This window comes from Cryptomeria japonica, chromosome 2, assembly GCF_030272615.1.
Source record: "Cryptomeria japonica chromosome 2, Sugi_1.0, whole genome shotgun sequence".
Taxonomy (NCBI): domain Eukaryota; kingdom Viridiplantae; phylum Streptophyta; class Pinopsida; order Cupressales; family Cupressaceae; genus Cryptomeria; species Cryptomeria japonica.
Window position 1 is genome coordinate 149,583,389 of NC_081406.1, and position 14,469 is coordinate 149,597,857.

Below are 14,469 nucleotides of genomic sequence, written 5' to 3' on the forward strand. Positions count from 1 at the left end.
CCTCATGGTCGCCTGGCCCACACCATCGGCAGAGGTGCTGAGGGGTGGCTTCCTTTGTGCAATCATGAGCGAAGTGCCCCCACTGATTGCAGGCCCTACATTGGATCATTGGCCGACCCTTGGCGTCATACTGGACACAGCTTTGGTTATTGTTATTGTTGTTATTCCTTCCACTGCCGCGTCTGTTGTCTCGGTAACCTCTAGATGATGCCGTTGTGTTGGTTTGCTGGGCCATACCCACTGGCGCGGATGTTGTGGCCTGCTCGGTGAACAACACTTGCATACTTCGGGCCTTCATATTGTATGGGCACTCCTTGATGGAGTGTCCCATTACTTGGCAAATTTCGCAAAAGTCCTTCTTCGGGCATGTACCCTTCGTATGTCCTTCCTCCTTGCACTCCATGCACCACACCTCTCCTTCGGTCCGGCTAGTTGAGCCTTTCATCGCTTTAAATTCCCTCATCATGCTCTCCATGTCCCTCTGCAGGGCCGTCGCTTTCTTTTTCGACCCCTCGTTACCACTCTCATCAGAGGAAGACTTCCCCCTTTTCTTGGACGTTTTGTATTCACTTTCCAAGTCCATAGCCCTGTTGTATGCATCATCGTATGACGAAGGAGGGACTATTTTCATTTTCCTCTTCAAACTAGGTTTTAGGCCTTCTACAAACCAACTCTTCTTGAGTCCGTCGGCCGGCCGACTCTCCATTTTCCCAATTAGCTCCTTCAGGTGCCTTCCGTAGGCACAAACTAATTCCTTTTGTCCTTGTTTAGTGCTGTATATCTCTGCCACTATTTCATTGTCATCTCGGAGTAGGCAGAACCCCTTCTCGAAGGCTTTCCGTAGCGTGTCCCATGTGGCCACTGTAGTTTTGTCAATATCCGAGTATCAGTCGATGGCGACTCCTCGTAATGTTGCTGGGAATTGCGTTGTCCATTCGTCTCGGTCGGTGACACCATTGGCCGCCCATATGGTTTCGCAGGTTCTACAGTGCCTGACGGGATCCTCCTTCCTGTCGCCTGTGAATTTTGGCAGCTTCTGCCTATTGGCCATTGATGGTGGTCGTGTCCCTGGAGGTGGCTGTGTCTGTCGTGCACCCGCGCCATTCCCTCCTGTGCCGATGGTGTTTCCTGCTTGAGTGACTGGGGGTACGGTGTTTTGTCTGCCGTGTGTCTGCGGATCCTCCGCACCTACAGTCGTATGGTTGCCCTCACCTTCGTTCTCACCCGCGTCCGCTGTTGGCTTCCTTTGGTGGTCCTCACTTCGCGGCGTAAGGGATAAGTTCCTAAACTGATCCCGGGTCTCTTCGACCAGATTCCTTCGTAACCTTGTTTCCTCCAAAAACTCTTCGTGGCTTCCCATCCTACGGTGTTCTGGCGATGCGTAGAAATTTTCCTCGGCTTCTGCACCCTCCGTGACACCTCCTTGGTTCCCTTTGGGCAACCCTTCGGCAGGTCGTCCTTTGGCAAGTTGCCTCAGCCTCCGTCTACGTTCTACTTGTTGTTCCAGAATCAAGGCCCTCTATGCGGCCTCCCACTCCTCCGTTTGTGCTTTCTTATTTCTATCTTTGTTTAATAGGTTGGGCATTAATTCCCGTACATCGCCATAAATAGCAACAACACATGAAAATAGAACACTTCTTTATTAATTCATCCCGTCGGATACAATTTGTGTCAATAATACGACACCATCATTATAGTATAGAATGTTCTTTATTCCTCCTGGAGGTTCAGTGTTCAATTTCCCCTTGGCCTCGTGCCATCACGCTCTGCTTCCCAGCGACGGCTGTTTTCTTCGTACTGTTGGAGGACTTGTTGGCGTCGCTCCTCACGGGCAATCTCCTCCAGGCGAGTTCGTTGTGCCAGTGATGCCTGTGCAAGCAATCGGGGGAGGTGGTTCATCAACCGATTCGCTGCGGGGCTAACTTCCAGTGTGGTCCACACTGCACTTGTTGGGACGTCAGCCTCTGTGGCCTCCCTTCGGACGTAGGTCTCGATGGCCACCTGAAGCAGGATTGAGAATTCCCTCGTTGCAGTGTCTTCTGCATCGTAGAGCTCTGTTTGTGTGTCGTCGGCCTCTGGGTTAATCTCACCAACGGGTAGGCCCATCGTGTCCATGCACCATCCACTCCTTCCTTTCCCGAGTATGTCTAGGCAATGGCACCAAATGTTTACCCTTCGGGTGAACAGTCTAGAACATACAGACAGAATACTCAATGCCGAATACTAATGCCATAGATATCAGATAAAACATAAGAATTGCTATTCCATTCATAATTCATGTCTTTTACAAGTTACATGCCGAGGTATATAAAGGTACCGAGGGAGTGCGAGTGCCAACCGTCGCACCGTAACTACCATCCCTTGGTTACATTACTAATGAAAGGAAAGTACTATCTAATTAACTATTTTATTCCGTACAATATTACCGCTAACAGAATTATATTTCACATTGAGTCTTGTTGGATCTTTGTTTTTGCATTATAACACAAATTAAGTTGATCACTTGAGAGCCTGCATGTCAGCATACAACCCAAGGTATTTTTTAAGCGGAATTATACAGGTCTGATAAGAAAGCTTTACATCTACTTTAATTTATAACAGTAGTTGTGGGAGGATTACATTCTCGATACTGACAATTAAAGTGCAACCAGTACTAGCAACGAGGAACAGTCATCCTCTCCATAACACTCAAAAATCATTACCTATGTTTAACATTGTCTGACACCAAATAGTGCCATGAACATGGAAAATAGAGAAAATTACTTTATAACTTATTAAAAGAAACATTAAACTTTTAATACCATCTAAGGTATACCCTGTGGGATTGTGAAACATCAAAATATCACATATAAATTGAGTTATAATTTCTGCAGATGAACTGTTTATGACTTCAGAATTATCTCGAATCACATTTGAATGAAATTTTGATTGGATTCAGCCAAGACTATATACAATAGATAACTATCCATTCTATATTGGACCTCTCCATCACTGCAATTAAGATCTGTGGGAAAATTATCGAGATAATGAGTGTATTATTCTTGCAGCCCAATTCGGAAGAATAGAACCCTGCTGAGGAGGAATAAGGTTGAGTTAAAACTTCAGTTCCAATGCACCAATGTGCTAGATTTGCGATCGCAACATTAAAGGGCACTCCTGAAATAGCGAGAGAATTTTGCTCATGTTCACTTCTTTTAACACCAAACACTGCACATGCCTGATACAAGAAGATGCAATTGATTGAAAAGGCCTATTTTGTCGATGAAATTTGTCGAACAATTCGTTTGGTTACAAACAAGACATTTTGTCAAACAATTAGGGTGCTTCTTTTGAAGCATGTTTCATTGAGCATGTTGTCGATCATTTTGAAGCGTCTGGAACTCCAATGATTCAATGAAAAATGTTTTCCATTCAATCTACTTAATCCTCAAATACCTCTCTGCAATCTTGAGTCTCATAGATGGGACCATTCGTCTTGATTTAGCATAAAGCTCAACAATAAAGTCAAATCTCTACCAATCCGTCTCATATGCGACAACAATTTCATTTTCAGCATCCATCCTTTTGTACATGATTATATCACACTCTTTATAACCTTGTCTCAGCAGATCGAGGCGAAATTCCAGTCAGCCAAGCTCCTATAATCCAAGAAAAAGACTTTGTTTTGAAGGCATTTATGGGAATTGCACCCGTAGCCGTTATAGCCAAATTCCGCAACCTTGCCCAGCATTCCACACAGCCTGTGAAGTGAGTTTTGAAACAGGGTATGGACATCCGTGGAAGCACAGACAAGGCACTAAGAGAAGGTGAAACGCAGAGAGGAGAAAATTGAATGGAAGTGGACAGCGAAAGAATAATAAAGTCTACAATTTCTAACTACTGAGAGTATAAGTGGAGGTCTACTGGTACTCGTGTAATTCCTTTTTGTTGAAATAGGATTTATTTATTAAAATCATCAGATTTCCACAATTCATAATAGTATATAATTGCTTCTGAATTTGATTGTGTGACTTTTTTTTATGAGATTTGATTGATGGTTCTTCCCTGTCGGTATGCTCTTTGTAACCAGTTTTTTTTGTAATCAATCTATTTTTTTGACAAAAGTGGCAAGTCACTATAATATATTAAATATAAGTATAAAATATTTACAAAAAACTGGTTCAAAAAGAAAACCAGCAGGAAAGAACCAGCAAGAAAACATCCCGTTAAATTAACAAGTTCATATCAATGATGGTTATAAGGATCCATCATGATTTTACAGAGGCATAGAGCAATTTCATTTACAAAATAAGCATCTTAATGCGATAGATACTTCTTGTGCAAAAATAAAGAAATCCAAAAGTCGCACGTCTTCACTGTAGAAAATTTGGTGTCGACACATCAGTCTGGTACTATTCACTTTCTACATTTGACCAAGCATTAGTGCTTTCCTTTGATGATGCTAGTTCAAAGTTGGTTAAAGATAATGAATATAAAGATTCCCCTATGAGTTGCCAATGTGACTGAATCCATGATCTAAATGGTGAAGTAGATTGAAACCTGATACCACTAATGATGGAAATCCAGACCGATCTTTGTATTGAGTCGTCAAAGAGCTCGTTTCTATCAAACAAACCGCCAAAGGAAAGCCCCACATAAACTCTTGCAGAGGTGAGAAGGCCAAGTTGATAGAACGCTGTCCACTTATGAGTCAAACCAGATAGAGCTGGAAACTGCCTATGAGGAGATAAAACGAGAGCCAATTTCTGACCAAATGCGGATTTGGGACCAAAAACAAAAGCTATGTGGAGGATTATAGTCCCACACCTCTCAAGAAAGATCAAAGAATTTACAATGAACACATATAAGCCTGCAAACCAAAAGACAATGCCACTACTCAGAAAAGAAGCATATTGTGAACACCTGGATTTTCGCACATGACATCCGATTCTTGTATTGTTGTAGTTGCAGGAGATGTTTAAGAACAACCGGCAATTCTTATGTGCTCAGGTAATCAAGCAAGCCAATACATTGTGCGATTTTTTTAGGAAACTGATAGAGTTTCCACATTTCACTAATTGGCAGAACAGGGCAGGAACGGAAAGTACTAGTTGTGGGAGTTCGTCAGTGTCACACAAGTGATTCATTTCCCTGATAAGATGACAATACCTCAAATGATTAGAGCAATCACATCACTTTTGTGCGTTTTAAATGTCCATGCGCTGGGTATCTTAAAAAAGGTATCTATATCAATACATCCTTGGTCAAAAGAAGCAATTCTTCCTCTGCATTATGTGAGTAATACTTAGGACAAATGTCAAAGCCTATTTGATACCATTAACACAACTTCCTCAATCTTCCATAGACAGAATCGGAAAATCATTCCGAAGTTTATCCAAAAGCAATGGGTCCTCATGAATATCCTCCTGAGAAATAACTGATTCCCCATGTGACAGATTGCAACCTTGATGGGCTAAATACTCTACTACAACATTAGCCTCCCTGAAACAGTGAGCAATAAAGTATTGTTCAAATTTTGAAATGATGGTTTTAACCTCCTGCATAATATATTGAATACTCCAATTTGACACCTATGAATACTTGCAAGCTAAGACCATGTTCATAGAATCCCCTTCTATTTCAATTTTCTTAAGATTTAAAGAATTTGCCACTCGAAGACCCAGTAGAAGAGCTTGTGCTTCAGCAATGTTGTTTGTTCCATTAGGAATCCTTGCAAAAACCCCCCTAATGAATTCACCCTTATGACTCTTTATTACGAAACCAATTCTCGATACCCCTGGATTACCTTTTGCAGCTCCGTCAAAATTGACCTTTTGAAAACCTTGAGAAGGCACCTTCCATCTGATTTCCTTCCTATTAATAGGATTAGTCCTATTAATCATTAAGCTCCCCTTGAAAGGAAGAGATAAGTTATTCCATTGAGCTAGTGCTAAGTTGTCCCATGATGAAAAGGGAGAGCTCAAGTTTTTATTCCTTGTCACATGAGCCTTTACCACTTCAACTATAGATAGTTCCATACAATGGACAATAACTAAACTCCAGCTTCAATTTAGCAACCACGTAACTCTCTATCTATGTCTCTGTTTGTTTGTTTTGTATTGAGATGGAATGGTTTGCTAAATTTATTGTTGGATTTAAATAATATATTTTAGATTTTGATTTGTCTAATTTATTGGTAAATTTAAAGAACACACTAATTTTATTTGGTTGATATAAGATGTCTTTATGATTAGATCTTCTATTGGTTGAAGGGTGACAAGGAATTAGGGGCATGATTGCAATTTTGATATGTAAAATTATGAATCTAGCATGAAAATATTTTAGTAAGATTTCAGAAATATGACACATTTGTAAGTTGTATCTAGTTTTATAAATGAAACTCATATTTCTAGACCTTTTGATATTTTATTATATTTTAAAATTTTATTCATATTTATAAAACTTATTTATGTGTCCAAGATACTATTCAAATTGCTTTAATTAAAAAAAAAATTAATTCATTTAAAAAAAATTAAATTAAAACATCCTATTCCCAAAATATTAGATAATAGATAACATCCAAACATGAATGTGTGAATTGTGACCATTGCAAATGAATTGTCAAAATTTTTGAGAGTATGCGTTGACAAGTAGGAACTATGGATCATGAGAATTCATGGTCATATATTGAACTTTCAATAATTACAATTGAAAATCCCAAGGCATCTTTTAAATTCATATAACTATGAAATATAAAAGAGAAAACCAAAAACTATGAACTTGTGAAACTACATGACCATATGCAATTTATGAAAGACATAAATAACAAAATAGAATCTTAATACATCAATTCTAATATGTTTCCTATTGCACGACTCTCTTATTTGTCAAGTATTAATCCGGTTTAAGGTGCATGCTTGCAACATTGTAGTTGCACTACATGTCAATTGTCCTTGTTTCACATGTAAAACTAAAGCTAGTGTATTTGCATTTCCAACATTATCATCCAGCGACGAAAAAGAGATTGATTTTCTTTGTATTAATGCAAAAAATTCCAAAATGGTAGACTTGGTAGTACTATTGTTGTAGTGCTTGTGGTCTTTACTGTGACCACTTCATTGCCAAAAATTAAAATTGATCTTGTAGACATATAAACTAAATTGGGCTTCTTGACTTCATGGTTTCCTTCGGCCTCTAACTGTGCCTTCTTCAAAATCTTTCTTTTCGCAGCTTTGTCTTTTGGCTTGTATTTTAGAAGCATCTTAAATAGGTTTGATGCTAAATTTCAAACATGGCAGTTCTTGAAAAAAAATGTGGTCTGGAAAGAAGGGCTTCAAGTTCCCCAAATTTTGAAGAAATCTAGTGGCGAGTACTTCAATTTGTCCTCTCGATTCCCAATTATAGGAAAATAAACAATTGGGTAGAGGCCAAGATGTTTGAAGTATAAAGCGCTTGTACATAGAACTAGAGATAATAATAGACTTGCTTAGGGCAAGTAGAAGAAGCATGATCTGGTTGTGCCTCTTCAATGGATATTCCCACAATAAAACTACACTTGTAACCAAAAGAAAATACATTCAACTAAAACTACACAAAATGGGTTTTATTCTTTTCTTTTCTTTGTTCTTTTCAATTGACAAGGATTTCCCTTTGGCTTTTCCTTGGATCTAGTTTCCAAATACCTCTCACCATTAATAGGCTCAAAATAATAATGCCAAATCTCAAATTACCAACCTATATTGAGGTTTTATATTATTTAAAGAATAAAATAGATAATGCTGTGTTCTATTAGGGTTTTTCAGAAAGAAAATTGGCAATTTTAATATTTGTAAAAAAAGATTTAGAAACTTTCAAGCAAATGCAATTGGCAAGTATAAAGCCATGTTGTTAGATTCAACAACCTTTGGCAACATCCTCCTTGCCCATGATATAATGGGAGCTTTGGAATAGGGCATGGACATTCATCAAAGCATAATGAAGGTGGATTTTTGTCATATATTATGGTTCAAAATGCTCTAGGATGCAATGATCACAAGATTGAGGGAGATTTTTGTCAGATATTATAGTTGGAAATGCTCTGGTAGACATGCATGCAAGATGTGGAATCATAGACAACACACCTGAATTGTTTGACAAAATGCCTCAAAGAGATGTCATGTCAAGGAATGAAATAAAATGATTACAGAATGTGCACAAAATGGATTTTACAAGGAAGCTCTAAAAAATTTGTTGCTCTTCAACATTGTCATCAAAACCCTCTTGTTTGCTAGATTGAATTGAGTCTCTGCATTGTAAGGGATGGTTATGTTCTTTTTATTTAATGTCGGTGAAAAATTGCTAGTCTTGTGTTGAATAGGATGCATGATGGAAGCCTTGTTGATTTAGTCTTCTTATTGAGACACAAGGTAGAGAAAAATTATTTCCATCCCAGTTGATCTTGTGATTAAGACTAGATTGTCTCCCTCTAGCTTGAGTCCCCTTTGATGAAGAAAGAAACAGTCAACGGGCTTTGTCTGCTTGCATTTTAGAAAACTCTATGTTTGTGAACACTCATAGGGATGACATCAACAAGGTATGTTGAAAATTTCGTCATTTCCGCAGTGACAATTTCTCAAAGACAAATTTTCTAGTTGAAACCAACGGGCAAAAACACAGATAGATTAAAAAAACTCCAGCGTGAGACATTTTTCCAGTGGGGATAAACCCCACCTAAAAATAGTCTATCGGCTGATTAAAATTTAGTTAAGTTTAATGAATGGTCAAAAGACATGAAATGAAAAGTTGTGACTCCTTCAAGCATGAGATATAAAAGGGAGAGAAGAGAACTTCATTTGGGGAAAAAATAGAGATGAAGGAAGAAAGAAGGGAGCAAAGGAATTAAGGAAGCATTAATGGGAAGAAGATAAAGAAGTGACTCTTCAATGGGGCAGCAATGATGAAGGGTCGTGACCCTTTCGAGAGGGTGGTATTTGTGAAAAGTTGTGAGTAATATGAAGAGGTGTGACCCTCCCTCACATTGGAGGATATAAAGGGGATAACTTGTCATTTGAGGAGGAGATAAAAAATGGGAGATCAATTTGTTCCCAAGGGAAACAATGAAAAGTGGTGACACAATTCTTATGAAAGGTGGTGACCCTTCACCAATAAAGTATAAAGGAAAATTTATTCCAAGCATTGAAGGGGACTTATCAATCAATGGAGAAAATCAATGTAATTAACATCAATTCTCCCAAGAAAGCAGAGAATCTTCAACAATCAAATACACATCAAACAAATCAACAATAGCAGGCATTGTTTAGCTTTCAAAGAGGGAAACAACATCAAATTGAATTTGTCTAAATCACCACAACAAACTGAAAATGCATAATCTGCAATAATTTTGCAAGTATAGTGGACAAGATTTAGTGTCCTCCCAAAATGGGACATTACAACTTGTGAAATTTAGGAGATATAAGTTTAAGTTAAAATATTTTTAAGAAATAGAATTGAAATTTAAAAATAAATTTAACATAAAATAAAATGAATTCGAATTCTGTAAGGATTTATATCAGATACATGTATCTTAATTCATGTAGTTAAACTATTTATATAAAATGAAATAAGTTTTTTTTTTTTTTTTAAATTTGGGAATCATTTTTATATTTAAATATCTCTTAATAAAAAATGTATGAAACTTTTAAAAATATGAGAAGAAGAAAGCAAACAATAAGAAAGTAAAAATGAATCATCACACATCACATATGACATCACTCGTTTGTGATATGTGGGTTATACAAGAAAAGTGGTATGGAGGAGACTTGTTGGCTCTATTTTTAACATTCTATTGATTTAGATAAATAATTTATTTATTCTAATTCCATGCAATATTCAAATGCTCAAGGTATCACTTGGGTTTAATCCCAACAGAATAATTACGCCGAGAGGCGTAACCTACAGTGGCAGCACGAGGTGGAGTGAGATGGCGTGACCGTGTTAAAAAAAAATGTTAACTTTAATAAATTGAAAGCCGACAAGTATTATTTAATAATTAATAAATATTATATTTTTTGAACCGACAACTAAATAGTCATAACGTTTCAAACTAATATAAATACCGATGAATTGTAGAATTAAAAACATATTACTGTGAATAAATACAAAAAAAATTATCACCAGCAAGTGCGAATAGTGCGAATACTTCAAATAAATTTACCAGCAACTGCGAATAGTGCAAATAGTGGGAATAAATTTACCCAGGATATAGTGCAAGGTGGTGCAAATAAATACTCTAAAAAAAGTAAGTCATTTTTACTTTATTTTACCTGTAATGTAAAATGGGTATTATATATATAATGGATAATGATATTTTTTATTATCTTTTTAGTAAAAGTAAATATTTTTTAATTCTATATTATTTATAGTAGTTTATATATTAAGTTGATATTAAATTAATTTATATAATTAAATAATATGATTAAGTTAATATTTCTCATATATTTTGTATATAATTAAGTTGATATGAACCTAAGTTGTATAATTAAGTTAATATTTTTTTAGTTTTTAAATAAATTTTATTTATATTATATTCTTTTTTAGTTTTATATTTAATTATATATTTTTTTATTTTTTTTATTTTAATTAAATTGATATTAACTTGATATGTACATATTTAAAATAGGTAGTATAAATTATTAATAAGGATATTTTTAAATATGTAATAATTTATAATTAAATTTGTAGGATGCCTCGTCATCCAAGGACAAGTTTTGAAAATGAAGAGCAAAGAAAAGAGCATCGAAGAGAATATGCTCGAAATTATATGAGACAACGACGTGAACAAATGGCTAATGCAGAAAGAGAGGAAGTAAGAATTCATTCAACTGAAGAGCAACAAAGAGAAAAAAAGAGAGAATATGCTCGAAATTATATGAGTCAACGACGTGAACAAATGACTGATCTACAAAGACAAGAAGAAAGGAACCATCGAAACCAAAATGATAGACAAAGAAGTGCTAAATGTAGGGCAGAAATGACAGTGACAGAGATTGAAGAGGAAATGAGACAACATGCAGATAAAATGATGAAACATCGTGCACAAACATCTCAGGATGATGGATATATATTAAGAAGAAGAATACAAAGAGCTATGCATTTTGATCAATTGAATGAGATGGAAAGACAACAAATACAAGTCCGTAATCGTGAAGCAATTGAGGTTAGTTCTGAAGGGATGAATTCTTTGACAATTGATCGTGTGCTACAAACACCAAATGATAGAGTTCAAAATGTAATGAATGTTGATTTTCAAAATCATATGGAAAACAATAGTTCACAACAAGAATTAACAACTCCTCTAAGAAGACAAAGACAATTGCAAAGAACACAAAATAGAAGAGATCAAGGAGTAGTTAATAATGATGGAAATATTGAGATTGATTTGAAGACTTTACAAATGATATTTCGACATGGACTCGATCAACTTTCTTCACCAAGTATGTGCTACATTTGTCAAGAGAGTTATCCTGCAATGAAGGTTGTGTGGGTACTTGAGGGCCCTATTTGCAATCGATGTCGTCAAGAGAAAAATGAACATCGATTTTCAGCATCAAACAATATGGATCCTGGTCCACAACCATTAGAACTTGCAAATTTAACACAAATAGAAGAAATGTTGATAGCACGTGTCAACCCAATTCTTCAAGTAACACATGCAATTGGGGTCAATACAAATATAAAGGACATACCATAAGTTTTCCACAAGAAGTGAGAGAAATAGCTAAAATTTTACCACATCAGATAAAAGATTTGCCAATCATCATTGTTCGAAAAAAAGATCAACGTGGAACAAATTATAATTTTATAGTTAATAAAGAGAGGGTATATAGAGCACTTAAATATAAAATAAAACATGATAAGTTCTATAGAGATGTTCAAATTGATGAAAATGCACTTAATGACCTTACATGTAATTCAGATGAGAACATTTTTGATCAATTGAATTCTGTTCATATGGAGTTTGATTCAGACACAAATGAATATGTATTTGCGGGTCCAATATTGGAGATGGATGAAGAAAACATTATTAATCACACTACATCAATGGCCTCTAAACCTCCAAATGCTCGAAGAGAAATGGAAATAATTCATGCATGGGTAAATAATCCTAATGTGGATCCTGGATCACTAATTGATTGGCCAGGAATTGGAGCATCTCCAATAAATGAGTATGTCACTGAAAGATTACTTGATATGGCTTTTCCAACACTATTCCCAAATGGACAGTGTGATTGGATAGAACCACGAATAAGGAGAGTCCATCTACATGAATTTGTTAAGCATTTACTTCGATATAGAGATCATCGTTTTGGCCGACACCCAAGATTTAGATATTATATGATGAATATGATTATGCGACATCGTGCACAAAACTCATCTGCAGTGTTTGTCAAAAAGAGTTTGCAAGAGATGCCAATCACAATCAATGAGTTACGAGAACATATGGAAAATATACCACACTCACATCTAGCTGATCGTTTGATGCGTTTTGGCACAACACTAAGGGGTACAAGGTCTTATTGGGCAAAATGTCGAGCTGAATTATTTGACCTCTTGCATCAAATTGGTACACCAACAATTTTCTTTACTTTGAGTGCAGTAAATATGTACTGGCCAGATTTGCATGCATTAATGCCAGGGACACAACCAACTAATCCACAAGAAGCACAAAAATGGAGGCGTCAAAATATTATTGACTACCCACATATTGTGGCATATTACATGCACCTACGCTATACAATGTTTAGAAAGGAAATACTGCAAAAGGGAATGAAGGCAAAAGATTATTGGTCAAGATATGAATGGCAACATAGAGGATCACCACATGTGCATGGATTCATATGGTTAGAGGGAGCACCTAACATAGACAATCTTGATTGGAAAAATCATGATGAAGTAAAACATGCTAAAAAATACTTTGATTCTATTATCCACGCATGGAATCCACGAGGGGATCCACATCAACGAAACATATAGGTATGATAATTCTCAATTGTATATATTCATTTTGAAATATATTATACTTAAAGATTTATATTTTCTTTAATAAAATATGTTATATCATTAATTATAGGTCTTACAAAATTTTACACAACATCCATGCCTTCGAAATACACAACAACTAAACCAGATTGACTTAGCACGTGACTATGAAGAGTTGCTCAATTGTGTTGAACGCCATACAATGTGTAAAGAGGGTGCTTGCCTTCGTAAAAAACGAGGAAGAATGGTTTGTAGGTAAGATATTTATATATTCAAAAAAATAGTACTAATAAATAATTAAAATATTTATGTAAACTAACAATTCACTCTTTGTTTGTAGGTACAATGCACCATGGCCATTACACCTAGATGGATCAAAATTATTTGAAGACCCAGCCACAGGAGATAAAGTGTATGAACCTGCAAGAAATGATGATAGAGTAAACACGCATAATCGTAACATACTTCAGTTATGGAGAGCAAATGTAGATTGGCAACCAGTTCTTTCAAGACATGCTGTAATGAATTATATTGCAAAGTATGCGGCAAAAGCAGAAAAGAGTTCAGAAAGTTATCATCAAATGTTAACGCGACTTGCAAATATAGAAAATCCTGATGAAGCAGCATCAAGGGCATATAGGAGACTTCTAACAAAAACACTCATTGAGAGGGACATTGGAGCACAAGAAACATGTCATATGTTACTAGAGTTACCATTGGTAGAAAGTAGTAGAGTTTTTGTTACTTTAAATGTTTCAAGAGAGGTGTTCAAGCCAGTAATAACAAATGAAGAAATTGATGATGAACGTCACCTAAAACATTTCATTGAAGAATACATGGATAGACCATATGCAATGGAAAGTGTCACACTTATAGATGCAGCTAGATCATGGACTTATAATTCCAAGAGAAAAAGAGATAACAAATGGGAAGCAAGGACTATAGCAGCTATTGTGAGGGTGTTTCCAAGATTTACCACCGTACCTACACGTCAATCAGAAAAATGGGTTGATTTTTGTTGGTCAGAGTTATTGTTGTACAAGCCATTTCGTAATATCCAAAGAGATATTGGACTTGATGATAACATAGTTATATCAAATTGGGAGTCACTCAACTATAATCCATGGCATTTGGAACGAAGGATTATAACAAATGAAACTGAAGATCATAATGATTCTGAAGATGATGATGATTTACCAAATAATCAAAATACAATCGAACATGAGTGGGAGATCATATCAAGACTACATCGTGGACAAATTATGGATGTAACAGAAATAGATATGTTGGGAAGAAGAGATATTGATAAACAAAATCCATGGAGTGCAGAATATCAAGGAGATGATTACACAAATATAGCAATAAATTTTATCAACACTATGAAAGAGAATGGCTTATTAATACCTGATGATATGATGTCAAGTATATCATATGGAACTTTAGGTGCTAAGCAAAAAAAAAGCACTTGATATT

General features: G+C 36.0%; 1 protein-coding gene across 1 annotated transcript; it reads left to right on the plus strand.

Moving 5' to 3' along the window:
• The first annotated feature begins 1,703 nt into the window (after positions 1–1,703).
• LOC131071392 (uncharacterized) lies at positions 1,704–14,465 on the plus strand. The gene is made up of 5 exons (XM_058007208.2): positions 1,704–1,849; positions 10,699–11,659; positions 11,755–12,909; positions 13,088–13,251; positions 13,337–14,465. The coding sequence occupies exons 1-5, from the start codon at positions 1,704–1,706 to the stop codon at positions 14,463–14,465; spliced, it is 3,555 nt and encodes a 1,184-aa protein (XP_057863191.2).
• Positions 14,466–14,469: the final 4 nt, after the last annotated feature.